Source organism: Branchiostoma floridae, chromosome 8 (genome assembly GCF_000003815.2).
Source record: "Branchiostoma floridae strain S238N-H82 chromosome 8, Bfl_VNyyK, whole genome shotgun sequence".
Taxonomy (NCBI): Eukaryota; Metazoa; Chordata; class Leptocardii; order Amphioxiformes; family Branchiostomatidae; genus Branchiostoma; species Branchiostoma floridae.
The window spans coordinates 4,584,809-4,604,423 of record NC_049986.1 but is presented as its reverse complement, the minus strand read 5'-3'; the positions used below and the strand labels follow the sequence as shown (position 1 = coordinate 4,604,423).

General features: G+C 42.0%; 1 protein-coding gene across 3 annotated transcripts in view; it reads left to right on the top strand.

The window, feature by feature from the left end:
- LOC118420932 (protein crumbs homolog 1-like) overlaps positions 1 to 18,002 on the top strand; it is a 25,147-nt gene extending 7,145 nt beyond the window's left edge. For 2 of the 3 annotated variants that reach the window (XM_035828025.1, XM_035828024.1), the window contains 10 exons: positions 9,448 to 9,707; positions 10,292 to 10,513; positions 11,243 to 11,487; positions 12,159 to 12,255; positions 12,793 to 12,934; positions 13,577 to 13,766; positions 14,295 to 14,527; positions 15,030 to 15,389; positions 16,426 to 16,613; positions 17,170 to 18,002. In XM_035828025.1, the coding sequence (XP_035683918.1) occupies positions 9,495 to 9,707; positions 10,292 to 10,513; positions 11,243 to 11,487; positions 12,159 to 12,255; positions 12,793 to 12,934; positions 13,577 to 13,766; positions 14,295 to 14,527; positions 15,030 to 15,389; positions 16,426 to 16,613; positions 17,170 to 17,190 (1,911 nt within the window). In that variant the 5' untranslated portion in view covers positions 9,448 to 9,494 and the 3' untranslated portion in view covers positions 17,191 to 18,002. Of the gene's footprint in view, positions 1 to 8,278; positions 8,512 to 9,447; positions 9,708 to 10,291; positions 10,514 to 11,242; positions 11,488 to 12,158; positions 12,256 to 12,792; positions 12,935 to 13,576; positions 13,767 to 14,294; positions 14,528 to 15,029; positions 15,390 to 16,425; positions 16,614 to 17,169 lie in introns of those variants that run through there. The other variant, XM_035828023.1, reaches the window with a different exon arrangement.
- Positions 18,003 to 19,615: the final 1,613 nt, after the last annotated feature.

Here is a 19,615-nt window from a genome sequence, read left to right as displayed (position 1 = left end):
GTAGGGAATAGTAAGCCACAAACCGCATAATTCTATTGTGCATTGTTGCCGAGATATTCTCGATCATAGGTTCACCTTAGCCGTAACCGCTACGTAACACATACGGTCGTACATACGCTTGAGATTTCGAAGTCTTCATAGTTATTCCGGCGGCTCAAACTTGGTATCGTTAGAAAGGTCTCTAGGTAGGGAATAGTAAGCCACAAACCGCATAATTCTATTCTGCATTGTAGCCGAGATATTCTCGATCATAGGTTCAGCTTAGCTGTAACCGCTACGTTACACATACGGTCGAACATACGCTTGAAAAATTTCGAAGTCTTCATAGTTATTCCGGTGGGTCATATTTGGTATCGTTAGAAAGGTCTATAGGTAGGGAATAGTAAGCCACAAACCGCATAATTCCATTGTGCATTGTTGCCGAGATATTCTCGATCATAGGTTCACCTTAGACTACCGCTACGTAACACATACGGTCGTATATACGCTTGAGATTTCGAAGTCTTCAAAGTTATTCCGGCGGGTCAAACTTGGTATCGTTAGAAAGGTCTCTAGGTAGGGAATAGTAAGCCACAGACCGCATAATTCTATTGTGCATTGTTGCCGAGATATTCTCGATCATATGTTCACCTTAGCCTACCGCTACGTAACACATACGGTCGAACATACGCTTGAGATTTCGAAGTCTTCATAGTTATTCCGGTGGGTCAAACTTGGTATCGTTAGAAAGGTCTATAGGTAGGGAATAGTAAGCCACAAACCGCATAATTCTATTGTGCATTGTTGCCGAGATATTCTCGATCATAGGTTCACCTTAGCCGTAACCGCTACGTAACACATACGGTCGTACATACGCTTGAGATTTCGAAGTCTTCATAGTTATTCCGGCGGCTCAAACTTGGTATCGTTAGAAAGGTCTCTAGGTAGGGAATAGTAAGCCACAAACCGCATAATTCTATTCTGCATTGTAGCCGAGATATTCTCGATCATAGGTTCAGCTTAGCTGTAACCGCTACGTTACACATACGGTCGAACATACGCTTGAAAAATTTCGAAGTCTTCATAGTTATTCCGGTGGGTCATATTTGGTATCGTTAGAAAGGTCTATAGGTAGGGAATAGTAGCCACAAACCGCATAATTCCATTGTGCATTGTTGCCGAGATATTCTCGATCATAGGTTCACCTTAGACTACCGCTACGTAACACATACGGTCGTATATACGCTTGAGATTTCGAAGTCTTCAAAGTTATTCCGGCGGGTCAAACTTGGTATTGTTAGAAAGGTTTCTAGGTAGGGAATAGTAAGCCACAGACCGCATAATTCTATTGTGCATTGTTGCCGAGATATTCTCGATCATAGGTTCACCTTAGCCTACCGCTACGTAACACATACGGTCGAACATACGCTTGAGATTTCGAAGTCTTCATAGTTATTCCGGTGGGTCAAACTTGGTATCGTTAGAAAGGTCTCTAGGTAGGGAATAGTAAGCCACAAACCGCATAATTCTATTGTGCATTGTTGCCGAGATATTCTCGATCATAGGTTCACCTTAGCCGTAACCGCTACGTAACACATACGGTCGTATATACGCTTGAGATTTCGAAGTCTTCAGAGTTATTCCGGTGGGTCAAACTTGGTATCGTTAGAAAGGTCTCTAGGTAGGGAATAGTAAGCCACAAACCGCATAATTCTATTGTGCATTGTTGCCGAGATATTCTCGATCATAGGTTCACCTCAGCCTACCGCTACGTAACACATACGGTCGTATATACGCTTGAGATTCCGAAGTCTTCAGAGTTATTCCGGCGGGTCAAAATTGGTATCGTTAGAAAGGTCTCTAGGTAGGGAATAGTAAGCCACAAACCGCATAATTCTATTGTGCATTGTTGCCGAGATATTCTCGATCATAGGTTCACCCTAGCTTACCGCTATACGTAACACTTACGGTCGTATATACGCTTGAGATTCCGAACTCTTCAAAGTTATTCCGGCGGGTCAAACTTGGTATCGATAGAAAGGTCTCTAGGTAGGGAATAGTAAGCCACAAACCGCATAATTCTATTGTGCATTGTAGCCGAGATATTCTCGATCATAGGTTCACCTTAGCCTACCGCTACGTAATACATACGGTCTTATGTACGCTTGAGATTCCGAAGTCTTCAGAGTTATTCCGGTGGGTCAAACTTGGTATCGTTAGAAAGGTCACTAGGTAGGGAATAGTAAGCCACAAACCGCATAATTCTATTGTGCATTGTAGCCGAGATATTCTCGATCATAGGTTCACCTTAGACTACCGCTACGTAACACATACGGTCGTATATACGCTTGAGATTTCGAAGTCTTCAGAGTTATTCCGGCGGCTCAAACTTGGTATTGTTAGAAAGGTCTCTATGTAGGGAACAGTAAGCCACAAACCGCATAATTCCATTGTGCATTGTTGCCAAGATACTCTCGATCATAGGTTCACCTTAGACTACCGCTACGTAACACATACGGTCGTATATACGCTTGAGATTCCGAAGTCTTCAGAGTTATTCCGGCGGGTCAAACTTGGTATCGTTAGAAAGGTCTATAGGTAGGGAATGGTATTCCACAGACCGCATAATTCTATTGTGCATTGTTGCCGAGATATTCTCGATCATAGGTTCACCCTAGCTTACCGCTATACGTAACACTTACGGTCGTATATACGCTTGAGATTCCGAACCTTTCAAAGTTATTCCGGCGGGTCAAACTTGGTATCGATAGAAAGGTCTCTAGGTAGGGAATAGTAAGCCACAAACCGCATAATTCTATTGTGCATTGTTGCCGAGATATTCTCGATCATAGGTTCACCTTAGCCTACCGCTACGTGATACATACGGTCGTATGTACGCTTGAGATTCCGAAGTCTTCAGAGTTATTCCGGTGGATTAAACTTGGTATCGTTAGAAAGGTCAATAGGTAGGGAATAGTAAGCCACAAACCGCATAATTCTATTGTGCATTGTTGCCGAGATATTCTCGATCATAGGTTCACCTTAGACTACCGTTACGTAACACATACGGTCGTATATACGCTTGAAATTCCGAAGTCTTCAGAGTTATTCTGGTGGGTCAAACTTGGTATCGATAGAAAGGTCTCTAGGTAGGGAATAGTAAGCCACAAACCGCATAATTCTATTGTGCATTGTTGCCGATATATTCTCGGTCATAGGTTCACCTTAGCCTACCGCTACGTAATACATACGGTCGTATATACGCTTGAGATTCCGAAGTTTTCAGAGTTATTCCGGTGAGTCAAACTTGGTATCGATAGAAAGGTCTGTAGGTAGGGAATAGTAAGCCACAAACCGCATAATTCTATTGTGCATTGTTGCCGAGATATTCTCGATCATAGGTTCAGCTTAGCCGTAACCGCTACGTAACACATACGGTCGTATGTGGTATCCAAATAAATTTGGTATCCATCCCCATGTTTTGAGGTGTAAGGAATTAGTCTAACACTCTCTCTAAGCCATGTCAGTATTGGTCACTTCGATACTTTATCAAAACTGTTTTAAAAATCAGCTTCAGTGTATATCCGAGTCGTTGCATCCACCTTTAATGCTTATATATGTTGATTCAGTCCTCCAACATGTCACTTACACAAACTTTGTTACAGTAATCAACTTGTCAGGTGTGCTCATTCTGGCAATCAGTGATTCTTTGTGATATCTACAAAAATGTAAATGATAAGTGAGCTGTATAGCATCCACATTTTACTGTCAAGGTGTATCCGTAGGACAACCACACTACTTGGGTACAGACTGAGGGAACGGACACTACTGAGGTACAAACACTTCTAGGGTTACGGGCACACCTGGTGGAACATACCTCTACATTGGGCATGGTATCGACTACTATACAGGATGAATGGACATTATGCGAGGTACGGTGGCTACTGGGGGTATGGATGCTACAGGGGGTATGGACACTACAGGGGTAACGGACAATACGGGGGGGGTACGGGCACTACTGAGGGTACAGATTGGACACTACTCTGGGGTATGGACACTACAATGAAAACTGACACATTGTATAGTGAAAACTGACATTACAGGTGGTACTAGATGTTACAGCCCGGGAACTACTTTGTAGGGATGCACAGTGTACCAGTACAAAAACTGGCTTTCTTGATGCACCGGTTCAAAAAAGTCAGACCTGAACAAAAATCAATTTGGCCCGATTAGAGAATGAAAACTCTATATTGGTAGGTGTCCGTACATGTTGGGGTATAGCGGTACAAGAAAATAGCAAGAGTGGAGTTTTCTACCAAGTTTCTACACTCAAACTTACAGAGGCAGTAACTGGGTATGGGCACTACTGGGAGGCACGGACACGATGGAGATATGTGGACTATTGGGGATATGGACACAACTCACTGTACGGACACTACTGGGGATACAGACACTACTGAGGGTACGGACACTGCTGGGTATTAACACTACAGGAAGTACGTAAACTACAGTGGGTACAGGCACCACAGTGGGTACGGACACTACAGGCCTGGGGTACATATACACTACCAGAGGTACAGAAACTACAGGGGGTACTGACACTTCCTTGTACAGAAACTATACTTGGGGTACGGACAATACTGGGAAACAGACACTACGGGCCGGGGTATCAACGCCAATGGGGTACGGACACAACGGGGGGTAAGGACACTACTTGGGGTTTGGACACTAATTGGGGTATGGACACTTAGGGGTTAAAAAAACTGGGGGTTACGGACTCTATTGGGGGTGCAACCAATACTGGGGGTACGGACACTTCTGGGGGTACAACACGTCAGGGGGTAAGGACCGACTACTGGCCAGGGGGCATTGGTACTACTGGGGGTATGGACACTGCTGGGGAGGGGAAAATTAACACTACGATGGTACGGATAGTTAAATACTCGGATATGCACTGAAGTTGATTTTTGTATATTTTCAAGAAAATATTGGTGTGATCAATACTGACATGGCGTAGTCTAATTCCTTACCCCTCAAAACATGGGGATCACCATGTGTACTTACTGAGAAATAGAGGAAAACAAGATTTTCCGTAATAACCACCCTAATGTGCATATTGTATGACTATCTAGCACAAAATATTGGTGTGATCTTTATTGAGATTCAGCTTAATCTGATTTTTCATTGCTGAAATGGCTTAACCTCACTCTTAACCCCTCCAACATGGGGATAGACACCAACGCGAATTTGATGCCACAAAAGCAAGATTTTCCATAATAACGGAATTAATTTGCATATTATGTGCCTATTTGTCACAAAATATTGGTGTGATCTTTATTGAAATGGCTTAATCTGATTCTTAACCCCTAAAAACATGGGGATAGACACCAACATTATTTTTATAGCATGTGTGGTTACTGAGATATTGACAAAGGCAAGATTTTTTGTAATAATCGCCTTAATTTGCATATTTTATGGCTATTTGGCACAAAATATTGGTGTGATATTTATTGAAATGATTTAATCTGATTCTTTACCCCTCAAAACATCTGCCTGGAGACTATACCTACTAACCTGTTATCTAAGGACAGGTAGGACGCTGAAAGTACAAAGGAGTTCTGTCACATCCCGGCCGTAACCTTGTTCTGTATACGAGCGATCGCAATGATGTCACGGTGACGCAGTGGAAGGCAAAAAGTAGGTGTTTTCTAAAACATTGATTTACATATTAACCAATAATTTGATCTGCTAATTTGAATATCAATTTTTAATCCAATCCACTCACATACTGGTAGGCACCAGCCCTCGAATACCCTGGATATGAACAACAACAGCGATCGCTCGTAATACGAGATATTTAAGTCCGTCACCGTCAGACAGAATGGCGCGACACTCAGACAGACTGGCGGGGATGCACAGAGGTGAATACAGGGAATTTTCCATGTTGGTGTAGTCTAAAAAAATCCCCATGGTTTCATTGGTCAAAAGAACGCACTTTTACGATTGGTTATCTGAAATAATGAAATTAATTGTGCGCTACCATGGAAAACTCCTGATAGCATGAAGGTTACCTGTAGACAATACTCGGACGATTGATTTTCCTTGCGCATATCAGGCTGCCTCCAAATGCTGGAAATTTGTAGTTGACATAGACTCATTAGAAACAAGAATCCCAGATTCAAGTTTTTCTAATATGCAGCGACTTGGACTTCTGGTCTCGCGCTAGTCACATGAAGCTACATCCTAAGAAACGTACTATGTGCTGCATATCCGATTCAGAACTGTTCTGTATCCAACACCCCAACAACAACAGGTGTTAGTAATGAAGATCTTGGGAGTCTTTCTTCAGTCCGACTTACAATGGAACTCCCATATGGACTCCATTTGCAGTAAATCTGCCAGCACCTGTTCCTTCTTCGTAAACAGAAACCATTTCAGAATTCCACCGACAACCTTGTCTTAGTTTGCGTCTTACATTGGACCAGTCCTCGAGTATTCAGATAGTGCCACACCTGGCCTGCGCGCCGAAGCCAGGTGGAATTTAGACACCTTTTGAATCCATGTGACAGTGGAGATTATACTACTTCTACTGGGGCGGAGTCAGGGGGGGTGGGGGTGACAAGGGAATCTGTGGGCTGTAAAGGGGTCGGGTCAAGGAGGAAAGAACTTCTGAGTAGTGATTTCTGAATGGTTCAGTTTTTAATTTTTTTGCGCAGTCCCGGCCTCCCTGTTTTAGTATCCGACGGTTCTTAAGGCCCCAGACGTCCAGGTAAAGGATTGGGGTTTTCTATTTTCCGCATACCTCAGTGACCCCTCTATCCATCCTGGTCTTGGGCCTATATGCGTGTGGGGCGGTTGTGGCTCTCGGAATATTTTAGTCTGCTGCCCCCTTCTGGCATTCCGGGTTCGCCATTGCAGACGATCGAAAGGGTCTAGCGGAGAGCTGTCCGCATAATATTATTGGGACCCAACTACACGTCTTACACCGATGCATGTTCTTACTAGTAAAGTAATGACCAAAATGAACGCACACAGATTAGCACAAATGAACGCTGAGCTTTTCGCCCTAATATATATTTTATACCATGTATGTGTAGCGATAATGGTTGATAAATTTATTAGGACTCCATGTAATCTGTATCTTTGGTATATTTCATCTGACCTTTACCTCCCTCATGACCTCAATGAAAAGAAGCCTGCTGGCCGATTTGAGCTTTCATGAATAAATAAAGTTCAAACCAACCAAACTTCGGACCACCTTCTCTAGTGTCACGACGTCTTGACCTGATCCTAACTTTGCTAAATCTCACAGTCACTCTAAACAGTTCCTGTACTTAATGCCACAAGTCAGATGTGAAATCCGTGGCAGACACCAAACTGATCACCTACAAACAAATGAATCAAACGTTGTACATTTCGTGTAAACATTTATTGAAAGCGTGAGTGTATAGGGCAAAATTACAGGAAACCTGTACGCAACAGATTACATTTGCAAGGAAGAACATAACTCTCATCTTTGGAAACCCAATGAAAAATGTTTAAGAAATAAATAGATAAAAATCAAAGCTTATTCAAAATAAGGTAACAGAACCACCACGCTTTCACTTTTCCATGACCCCTTCTTCAATCATTTCCTCACCACGAATTTTCTGGTCGGCTGACTCCCCTGGCGTACTATTGACTCTATTTGTCCAATTTCTACAATTAGACCACCGATCCACGGAGCCTGACAGAGGCTAAAGGTGGGTTCACACATACGCATATATTCAAGTCCGTTTGAGGTGCGTATGACGCTCTTAGCCTCTACCAGGCTCCACAGGTCGCGGGAAAAATAGTACAAATTGGACAAATATAGATACATAACATGCCAGATGAGTTAGCTGACCGAGAATTATGGTTAGCGACCCAGCTAACTCGTCTGACATGTTACCTGTTTACGGTTGTCCAATTTCTATCATTTTTACAACGACCTGTGGAGCCTGGTGGAGGCTAATACTCCAATGCGCGCCTCATACAGACTTAAATATATACGCAGGTGTGACCCAACCTTAAGGGAGAGGCTCTCTATGACACTGGAGTGCGCTCAGGAATTGTTCAGCAACTTGGACTGCCCCAATTAAAGTTCACGTCAGTCGGTTTTCCCTGTTTCAAACAGCCGTGCCAATAAGGAAAGCCGACTGACATGTGTACACAGGGTTCCCGCCGAAGTTACATGACCACGTGATGACGTCATGTTAAGTCTCGGCGTGGCGTGATCCAGGTGGGCGGTGCTTAAGTTTAATGATTAACACTTTGCACGGTCAATAGTTGCTCACGCAGTTTGCTTGATACTGAACTGTGCAAACAGGTTTCATTGTTTTTGCAGAAGGCGTAGTATAAAGAGGTTTTGTTATAGAACGCAAGTTACCAAGTGCGTTAAGGTTAATAGACGTCAACAACGTAACAGGAAACATTCGCCGCTGACTCCTTTCCAAACTCAGAGTTCAGACATGTCTTCAGCGTGGGGTTTTTGGATACTTTTCTCTGTTCAAGGTAAGTCTGTACATACTTGTCGCAGCATAGCCTGATCAAATCTCGCTTATAGCAGCCCGCCAAACATCCGCCGGGGGAGGGGCCAGTTACAGCCCTGGACAGCGGAGTTTGTGTTACACAGACTAGTTGCAGCATAGGATTGAGATTTTAACATTATTAGGTACTTGACATGTGACGAGTCTCATTGCGCCTTTCTGGTGATTCGAACTGGTTTAGAATGGTTCAGTTGTAACTATGTGACTTCTTAGTGAACATATGGACCCTTTTATCTCACAAAATAAACATTAAGAAACACTTTCCCTTAATGTTTGTGTATGAACCACTTATACAGCATTATATAGGACATACTACTATCACTTGTTGTTGTTGTGAAACAGACATCTATTGGGATTGCTATTCTTCAACGGTTTGTTTCCGGTGAAACCCAGTGTCGAGTAGATATAGATTCTTCCGCCAACACACGGCACGTGCACAGTAGTAAGAAATCTGGCGTTATAGACTTAAGACTTTAAAAGACTGATCTTAGGGGCGGTTGGTTGGGGGAGGAAACGATCTTCTATCATAGACAGATATGTTATATGAACAGCCTTTGGTCGAACTGGTAATAGTACGTTTTTAACTCTCGCTTGAAAAGCGACAACACAGTAAAAAAATGCGCAATGGTCAAAAGGTTAATAAAATACTACTTTTGGATGCCGGCCAAGTTGGTGGCGCAATAACTTTCAGTATAGCTGTGATGGAATTTATTGTCCTCCGCAGTGGTGGTTAGTCACTACTAGAGTAAGGCGAGTGACTAGTACTGTTGCAGAGTCAGGTCCTTCTGTTGACGAGCATTACAGTGTACAGTTAATTCCGTCTTCTACAGTATTTTACATTACACAGTACAACATAATGGTCAAAAATCCTTTGTAACGGGTGCATTTCTTTTTCCCCCAGTGTTGTCAGTTCACAGCGAGGTGTTCGTTGATAAAGGAGGTTACATCATGTACTACCTACGGGTTCCAGAGAACAACCTGACACAGGCAGTCCCGCTTCTACTGGGGGCAGGCGACCAGCTCAAGTTCAGTTTCCGGCACTGCAACAAGGACGGGGGACTTCTCCTGTACCAGAGAGGTAGCGGCAACACCTACTTCGCCATCGGCGTGTACAACAACGGGATATACATAGAGATGAACTTGAACGATACACTTGTAGAGGTAAATAATCGTCGCCATTTATTAAAGACGGTCTGCATGGGGGTAAACCGACAACGATTTACACTGAATTTAGAAGAACTCCCTACGTATTACGCTACATCAAGGAAGGCAATTGCACTAAAATTGGTCGCCTCGCTACGAATTACATAGATAAGATGGTTTTCCCTACGAGTTACGGGAAATAAAAATAGGCTGCCTACACCTTACAGAAAAGAGCATGCAGACCCTCATTAAATAGAACTACCTCAATCAACCACCAATATGTATATAATTCCGTCAACAATCTTTAAGGTTAGCATGCAAGCTCATCTGTGTTGGTACAATCCATATTGAAATTTTCAACTGTCATTCAACATAAACAAATTTCTCCCCTCGAACTCCGTCGACCTTCGTCAGGAGTGGTGATTCAATCTTTAAGGTTCCTTATCAATTATGCATATGTTCTTCTACTTGGCATTTCAAAACAATTTTCACTTACCGAGTTACATGAGCCATTACAATGCCCACAATTGCATGACTTACGTCTGTTAATGTATGGACATTAACAGGCGTCAGTCAAGTTGCTTTTGCTTACTTCCAAGCAGATGTCTGGCGGCACAGGTCCTTCTGGAGTGTTTGCAGATGTCCCTGACAGCCGGTACACTGAGGTGACTATCGTCGGGCTGCGGCAGCCGGAACACGCCAATGTCACGGTGGACGGGCGCACGGTGATGTTATCCACATCAACACCCGGCATCCAGGGACCGAGCTTCACAACTGACATGTTAGGCAGCCTCGTTATTGGAGGGGTCAACTCACATGTAATGGTACGTTTCAAAGAGGAAGAGTGGGACTATGTGCCTTGCCTGGGTATCTTTTGTGTTCACGTGTGTACGTACATGCGTCTTTGACGTACGTATTTCGGTGTCATGCGTGTCTGTGTGTGCACGCGTGTGCTTTTAATTATTAATGTGTATCCTGGTGTGGTTGTTGCTCGAGTGTACGTACTTGCAATTGCGCGTGGCTCTGTGCATGTGTGTGCGCAAGGATGTGTTGGTGTGTCTGTGTGTATACGTCGCGGAGTGTTGATGTGTGTACGTGTTTGTATTCCCTTACGTGCACGTTTGTTGGAGTTCAGTCACACAAGCGTGCGTATCAAGACTCTTTTTCACACACAGTAATTCAAACAATATGCACCTCAAAAGCATCTCGGTCGTTGCGTCAGTTTCAGTCATACGCACAGTACGGTCCAGTAAGCGTACCTTAAACAAAAACACAAACAGATTGAGATGCGTATAAGGCGCGTATTGTGCGTACGACTGCGAACTAGTTTTGCACTTCTGTCCGTCTGGGAACTATCACAACTTCTTGTGGGAAGCAGTTCCAATGTTTGTGCTTGTGTGTGTACGTGTGTGAATGCGTGTATGTGTGTATGTGCGCCAAAATCAATCATTCAGTAAATGTAAAATCATTTGGGTCATGTAGAATGTGCTGATTACACCAGTGTGACAGCTAATATAATACTCCTGACCTTTGCTGATACCATTGTTGATCAGATGAAAACGGAGAAGCTGAATAAGGACCTGATCCCGTGTATCAGCTTCATTGACGTGGGGTTGGAGGGGAGGACACTTGACTTCAACAGCGCAGACGTGAAGCACTGGGTATCGCCGATGTGCCCCGCCAACTCCTGCTTCTCTGGGACGTCGGCAACGTTTACTTCGGTTGACTCGTATGTACATCTGGACGTAGATGTCAGCCCGAAGAACCAGACATTCATTGGATTCAAGTTCAGAACAAGGTATTGCCAGAATTTCAAACAGATATTGTCGGAATATTGCTAAGCGCCTGGCCTGTTGCGAAGCTGGATGATACCTCATGCCGGGTATTGTGTTTACCAGACCCTGTTGGATCCTGAAAATAGTAAAAATCAGCTTAAGTAAGGAGGAGTCGACCAGTGATACTTGAATCACTTATTAACTCAACTTTGATTTATGCCAAATTCTTTGCACGCTGAACTCACTTGTTGGTGGCTTGTTTCGCGATTCGGGATTTTCTTATTTCAGCAGTTCGTTTCCCTCTTTTATTTCAGCAATTTCAGTAAATGTTCATGCTGAGAGAAGTTTCTCTCGTGTCCATGTTGAGAGAAGTTTCTATCGGACCAGTGATTTGCCTATTTCGAAAGTACACCGTTGCAAATTGTCCTCATATACTAGCCATATTGCTTCCTATTATTACATTTCTATTCAACATTACTTCTATCATTGTGGCGAAAGTCAACATGCTTGAGGGCAAATAATTACGGTTGAATTATGTTTTGCTAAGTGGTAAAGGTTCAACTGAGGATTTGCGTCCTACTTCCATCAAGTGTAAGCATCCAAATCTTCATATACAGGCCACAATAAAGTGTTCTGACTATTGAAAGGACATGGTGTAATGTTGCATGTGTCGGTCTGCTTTTTTTTCGACCAGAATGAAGGCTGGGCTCCTATTCTTCTTCGGCGGTCCTGGTGGATGGCTGGCCTTGTACCTGAGGAATGGCGCACTGGTGCTTCGGCTCAACACAGAGGTAAGGATATCGGGCAGTGTGCGCTCCGGGAAAATACATTTGTAGTTTAGAACTAAAGCAAGAAAACGCAATGTCTCAAGTTTCACGTCAAACAGTACTTAGGGAAAAGAAGATTAACGTTGATAGAAAAAAAAACTTAACGTTAACGCTAAATGAATCGTGCCACATCGAGTATTGGATTTTATTTCAACGTGTTGCAACCTATACTGTATGTAGGGTTTCCTTTGGCATGTAGGGTGTCATTTGACACCGATACTTTCGTTTTATATATGGTGGTTCCTTTGCTACGGTAAGTTTTATCTGACACGGACATGTACATGTAGAATTCAATTCAACATGTCTCGTTGCATATGTCAGATTTCATTTGACACGTAGGCTTTCTTTAAACTTGAATGGCGCTTCAGTAATGTTTATTTTCGTACTTTTAAGCACACAGTGTAACATTTTACTAACGCTACGTTTACCAAAAGATGGCTATGACATTCTGCTGCGGCCGGGAGTGTTCACATTGGTTAGCTGTCCAGTTGTGCCTTACAGGGGCGAGGAAGGGATGCGATGAAAACTACAAGTGAGTCGACATTTAACGACGGAGAGTGGCAGGAAGTCCGCGTGGTCCGTCAGGGCGACAAGGCTGTCCTGTTTGACGGCAATGGGCATGCTGCGGCATTAGTGACGTATGGTAAATGTCGAAACGATGCATAAGATATAACGTTATGTATAGAATATGTGTATCATGTAAAACTATCATGAAATCGTCAAGGCTATATATGCAATATATGTTAAAGATTACGACATTTACTCTAAGCTTATGATATACCAGATAATATGTACCTGTACCATAAATCACGAAACCACTACGGTTAGCTAACAGTTATACCTGTAGTATATGTTGATGAGCACTACCTGTGCTGGACTAAAATCCCAAACATTATGTTTTCATTGTTTTTATGTTGAGTTAGATAAAAACTGTAAGTGTGTGCTCTTTGTCATCAAAGCTACGTACTTTTACCACAGCAGCTCAATATTGGCTTAAACTACATTTTGGGCTAACTCCGGACCAAACTCAAATCAATGGTCAAAAACTTAAGAAAGCAATGTCTCCTTTCATTATCATGAAATGTGGTCTACACCAACCGAAGCCATGTTTTGTCAAAGTCCTTCCCGCGCCTCATGGAGCATAGGGTGGCGCCCATCTCCGTTTCAGTAGCCCTGGGCCACACAACTTTTTGCGATGTAGGGGGCTAGTCTACTGGTAGTATTGTGTTCATGTTTTGTAATGATATATAAATGTTCTAAACTGGACCGTTTATTCCGACCACAGGTTCTGGTGAGATGTTGAAGCCCCTCCATGTTACAGCCCTGTATGTGGGAGGAGCCAACACCACCGTCATACCTGGGGTGACCTCAGCACTACTGGGCTGTATGGAGGAGTTCATATTTGCCAGTTTTGATGCAGTAACAGAGTCACAACCACGAGGACTGAGCTTGAGGAATAACAACATTGACTCCAGGTATTGGACAAACTGGTCTTCTTCTCTGATTAAGGTCATGTTGATTTGATTATAATCATCCGTGTGTGCATCATTCAATTGAAAGTTGTTTTTTTTTCATTAAAAAAAGTTTTAAACTTTACTGTAAATAGTAAAAAGCATGCTGTGAATTGAAAAAAATATCAGAAAACAAATACAATGTCATGTAATTTCATAGAATGCCAAATGCAAATTCCAAAGTCAAAGAAGAAAATGAGAAAAATATTGTTCAGTACTCTGTTTATCAATAGTTTATTGTCAGGCACCAAGGCCCATAAGGACAAACAATTGGACGATACATGTGTGTTACGCCATTTGTTCAACCTTCCAGACCACTAAGATTTCATACTAAAGGCAACTTTTTTGTCAAATATTAGGTGTGAAATATGGAAATACATATCTGCTTCACATTCAATGTTAAAAGAAAAAGGTTCAATAAAACATGTTTCTCTCAGCAACTTGTTGATACACATGACAATATTTTGCTGAAACTTGACATGTCGTTCGTAGACACGTGGTCTTTGAAGGATGTACAGAGAGCGAGTCATGTGACCCGAGATGTCCGTCTCCTGCCCAGACGTGTAGCCTGGGAGTATGTGACTGTGCACCAGGGCACAGCGAGGTGACCAGAGATCCTCTAGTCTGCAGTGACATAGATGACTGTGCAGAAGAGCCTTGTGTCCACGGAGTGTGCACAGATCAGCCCAATGACTACATCTGTGAGTGTACTCCTGAATATAAAGGTACAGTTTACACAAACTTCCCTTGCACAAACATTTAAACTCACATAGCACCCAAGATTGTTGAGCATTTTATCAATCTTAACATTTAGTGCTAGGGGTAGGTACTGATACAGAAAATTCTGGTACAGGTACGATCCAGGTCCAGATACAGGTCTGGAGCTGAACCTGGACCTTATTGTCTGTGAAAACTTGTGACTCGACAACATTCAAAACAATGGTCCATTTCAGTTCCAAGGACTCTCTTTGATGGAGTTTCTGGCTTCTACTGGAGTTTAAAAATCATATCTTCATCATGAAAAGTTTGCATGACATGCAAACCACATTACTACCACTCGACCTTGGACTTAAGGGATAATCACACACTGATTCAAGCTGATATCTGTGTTCCAAGTCACGTCACTGTTTTGATCTGTGTATACCTCTGTGTTGGAAGTTTTAGCATTTTACTGTGATAACTACAGATGAGCTTCCATGATAATTTGTGCTTATTCTTGTTATACAGGAAGGAACTGCTCTGTGGAAAGCAGCTGTTACAAGTTCCCCTGCAGTAATGGTGCCACGTGTGTGGAAGACCAGACTTCACCACCCGGGATTGAAAGTCGGACTTGCCACTGTTTCCAAGGATACGAGGGTGTGAACTGCAGCAAAGATATCGATGAATGCAGTGAAAACGTGTGCGTGGCCAACATCACGCGGGCCTGTGTGAACTACCCTGGTGGGTTCTCCTGCCTGTGTGTGGAGGGGTGGACAGGACAGGACTGTAGTGAGGAGATCACACCGTGTCACGAACACCCATGTGGACTGGGCATCTGTAACGTCACCACAGGTGGTTACAACTGCACCTGTCCTGATGGAACTATAGGTAAGACTAGAAAGGCAACATTTTCCAGAAAATGCAGCATGTTTCCCTCCCAGTAATTTGCCCTTTGTCAAGCTCTCCCACACAATGCTATTTTACATTTTACTTGCCACTGATATGTAAAGAAAAAAGAACAACCAGGCTCGGTCCTGAGGCGTTGCCAAAAATTACAAAAGAAGATAATAATTGACTTGTCAACAAATGTACCAGACGTAGACTCTACGATGGGCATCTCAATATTGTGCTGATTATGTGCCATTTTCAGATTACTTCGGTAACCGTGTTCTAATGGCTACCTCCCATGAATGTAAAATATTGTAATGCAGAAACTTTTGCGGTGGTTTAATGTTTGCGTTGTTTGCGAACTTAAAACGTTTTACTGCGAACTTAAAACCACCACAAAAATTTTTCCATGGCAGTAAGAGACTACAGTGCATGGTGCTACCGCGAACTTAAAACCATCGCAAAAAGTCCTTTTTCCTGCTACCGCGAAATTAAATCTCCGCGAACTTAGGCCACACCAATTTAATTTCTTGGTTCACGGATTTTTTCATAAAAAAATATGGAGCGACAGGGGGCCCCCCCAAAAAAATTGTAAGATGGTTGGGGTAAAGATAAGGGCTAATCCAAAACATACAGAATAAAATGCTTTCAGCTTGAAAAAAGTAAAAAAAACACTATTACTGTACAGTAATAGCACCTGTTTGTTGAAAATTACAAATTTAAAGTAGTGTCTGTTTTTATGTTTGTCCCATTCTTGATGAATGAAAAATATAACTGCAATAGTAATACCCACATTTTAAGGAGCTTATAATATAAAGGCCAATTTGCTACACCAGAAAGTTGGTGAATGGTTTCATTAATGGTGAAAATTTGCTGAGTGGTAATTTTTTTTTATTTTCCAAAAAATAGGAGCGAGCGAATCTGTGAACCAATCAATTAAATTGGTATGGCCTTAAATGCATTTATAGTAGTAAGGACAGAATACGTAATAATCATTTCATATTGTTCATCCTCATGACAATTTCCCCCCCCCCAGGTCAGGAGTGTGCACGCATACTTGCATTGTACAGACAGTCCCATCTACCAATCGTCATCGGAGTGGCGGTGGTGATAACGATCGTCCTTTGTGCTTTACTTTATATCCTACTGAAAAAAGGGAAATGCAAGGGCATGGAAATCTGTCTGAAGAGTAAGATTTTTGGAGATAGAGGGTACCGATATAGGGTAAGTACCATGTCCACTGCTACTGGGTGTAAGCAAGCTATTTATAGGGTCAATGATTTAAAATAAATTGCCATTTTTATAAAAAGCATAAAATATTTTTTGTGCAGCCAACATACTTTGGAGATTGAATAAAAACATCATTGAATATTATTCAATTACTATAGGTATACCAGTATACGAGCAATCGCGATGATGTCACGGTGACGCAGTTGTAGGCAAAAAGCAGGCAAACGATTGATTTACATATTAACCGGTAATTTGATCTGCTAATTTAAATGTCAATTTTTAATTCAATCTACTGACGTCCTGGTAGGTACCAACCGCCGAATACCCCGGATATAAACAACAATAGCGATCGCTCATATATTGGCTATAAATCCAAGACTCGTCAATGTACTTTGTATAATTCTTGACACAATTTTTTGGACTCAACACCTTGCAACTTGGTCCATCTCCCTACATGTACAATGGAGTTAAAAATGAAATGCTTTTAGAAGTAAGGAAAAGGACAATATGTCATTTTCACTTATTACTTGAATTCCTTTATGTTTTTCAGGACATCTATGCTGTGTCCTGAACATCAACTGTGGAAGTTAGATATTATTAGTCAAACAGAACCATGAAGGCTTTCAAATGTCTGTAGTTGTTTCATAGTACCCATGAGTATTTTCATCAGGTTAGCAAATTAGCAGAGCCTCGATCAAAACATCAGCAGGTAAAATCATTCCAGGTCGTGTCATAAGACAACTTTATGCTTTGTATTTTGTAGTATATTTGTGTTAACTGCAGTAGTTTAAGTGACGTAGAACCCAGACATGTTTGTAATTGCTGACAAGCTGATTATCTCCTGTTGTAACAGTTGTTTAAAGCAGAAACCTTACAGAGAGGAGCAAGGGGCCAGTACCAGTTTTTTTTATAGGCATAAGAATTGTCTGAAATTACAATAACTATCATGTTATTGACTTTTAAGTTGTTAAAAAAAACATTATTTGCAACAAAGAATACACCCTTCTAAAGTTAAATTTGCCCGTGCATCTGTAAAAGATGCTTAGGGGTGGCCCCATCTCCATTTCTGTGCCCTTGGGCCACCTATCAAGTAGGTTACACCTCCTTTCACCTATCTAAAGCTTCATCCCACTTCGGAGTAACCTCCAGCTTTCTCCAGGCTTCCCAAACTCCCCAAACAGGGAGTCCCCCTAACAACCACAGCCTCCAGTGAAGGATCAGTCATTTGTATACAAGTTAGCAGGTTTTCTAGCTAAGATCTTATTAGTTTTGAAGTCTCAACATCATGTGCAGACTAGACAATAAGTGCAGATTTTGTCCACATAACCAAAGATGATCTACTAGAATGTAGAGAAAGCTGAAATAAATCATCACTTCAATTAATATGTGTTTGCTTTTCACTTGCATAGTATTGCACCCTTAGTAAGTAGTTTCAGTACTGGCAACACTTCAAATCACCCGGATGGAGGCTTGGCGTACCTCCAACCGTATCAGCCACACGGTGATTTAACGTTACATCTTTCACCCGAATGGTGCATACCCGTCTTGTATTCAGCTAAAAGAAAGCATAAGGGGCGGTTTAACCCCCCACACAGCCTAACTACATTGTACATGGTAATAACTCTTCAATAATGAGGAATGTTACGATGCTGTATTAATGTTTTATCCTTCAGTTAAAAGCTCTGCTCATCAGTGTGGGTACATATTCTGCCTGAGAATTAGCAAAACACATGTCTTCAAAGTGTGTCATCATGATATAATAATTTATTGTTTAGCTGTTTATTGCATGTGCATTAGCAGCATGCAACTGTGACAACTAAAATTATAATAATTTCCACATAAACTAATTTTCTTACTTCAATGCAACATCACAGTAACATAAACTTTAAGGTACGAGGGGCGTGCAATAAGTAATGGTCCTGACCCACTTCCAGTTCTCTGATCTAAATGAAATTTTGTATCTGTAATAATTCATATCTCTATGGGTTATGTTGCAAAAGACAGCTCTGAACTAATTGTGGTTTCTGATTTACTGGTGTTTGAACTTAGTCAGGTGCGAAATGGACCAGGTGTGAAATGGAACCAGTTGAGTGTCGCGCAGTGATCCGGTTTTTGTATTTGAAAGGACGCACACCAAAGAAGACTTTTGATGAAATAAATGAAACTTATGGTGATGATGCCCCATCATATGACCTTGTAAAACGCTGGCATCCTGAATTCAAACGTGGCTGGAAGTCTGTGGAAACAGCTCCCAGACCTGGTCGTCCCTCTTGTGCCATTGATGAGGCATCAGTTGGTGGACCAACCTGGGGTGTCCTACAAAATCGGTGTCCAGAGCTGCATCAAACGATGGGAGAAATGCATAACTCTGGGTGATTCCTATGAAGAGAAAGACTAATAACTGTGCCAAGTTTCATTAATCTCCTGCTATGGGAAATGGGTCAGGACCATTACTTATTGCACGCCCCTCGTAACATTGTTTGGTACATACATTAGCATTCTTACAATGAGGCTATTTTCCCTTATATAGCTAGAGCAGCTGGGACAGACTGGATTAGTTATAACCTACATCTACAAGTTATTAAGATATTATCCCTAGACCTGGGGTGTCAATGTATACTCAGTCTGTTACTAGAAGTTTACTGTCATTGTCTTCTGCTGCTGAAATGATGTTGAATACTCTGCAGCTCCAATAAGTTTTCCTCTAAAGTTTCTCTAATGCATCCCTGCAAACACAACTACAGCTGCTTTACTGACAATTTGTCATGGTATATTCTTGAATAAAGTACTCACTTTTGACACTTTTCAAACTCCAAAAGGTGTTGCAAGTTGTTGCCAAAGCCGGGGTGCATACTTTACATGAGTTTATTATGCAAATAAATGGGAAAAGGACCTCAAATAGAGCAAGGTGGAGCTACAGTAACTGTTCTAGGAAGTATGCAAAGCTACAATTTTGTCATTCAATTTGTTTTAATGAACTCTGACTGAGTAATTCC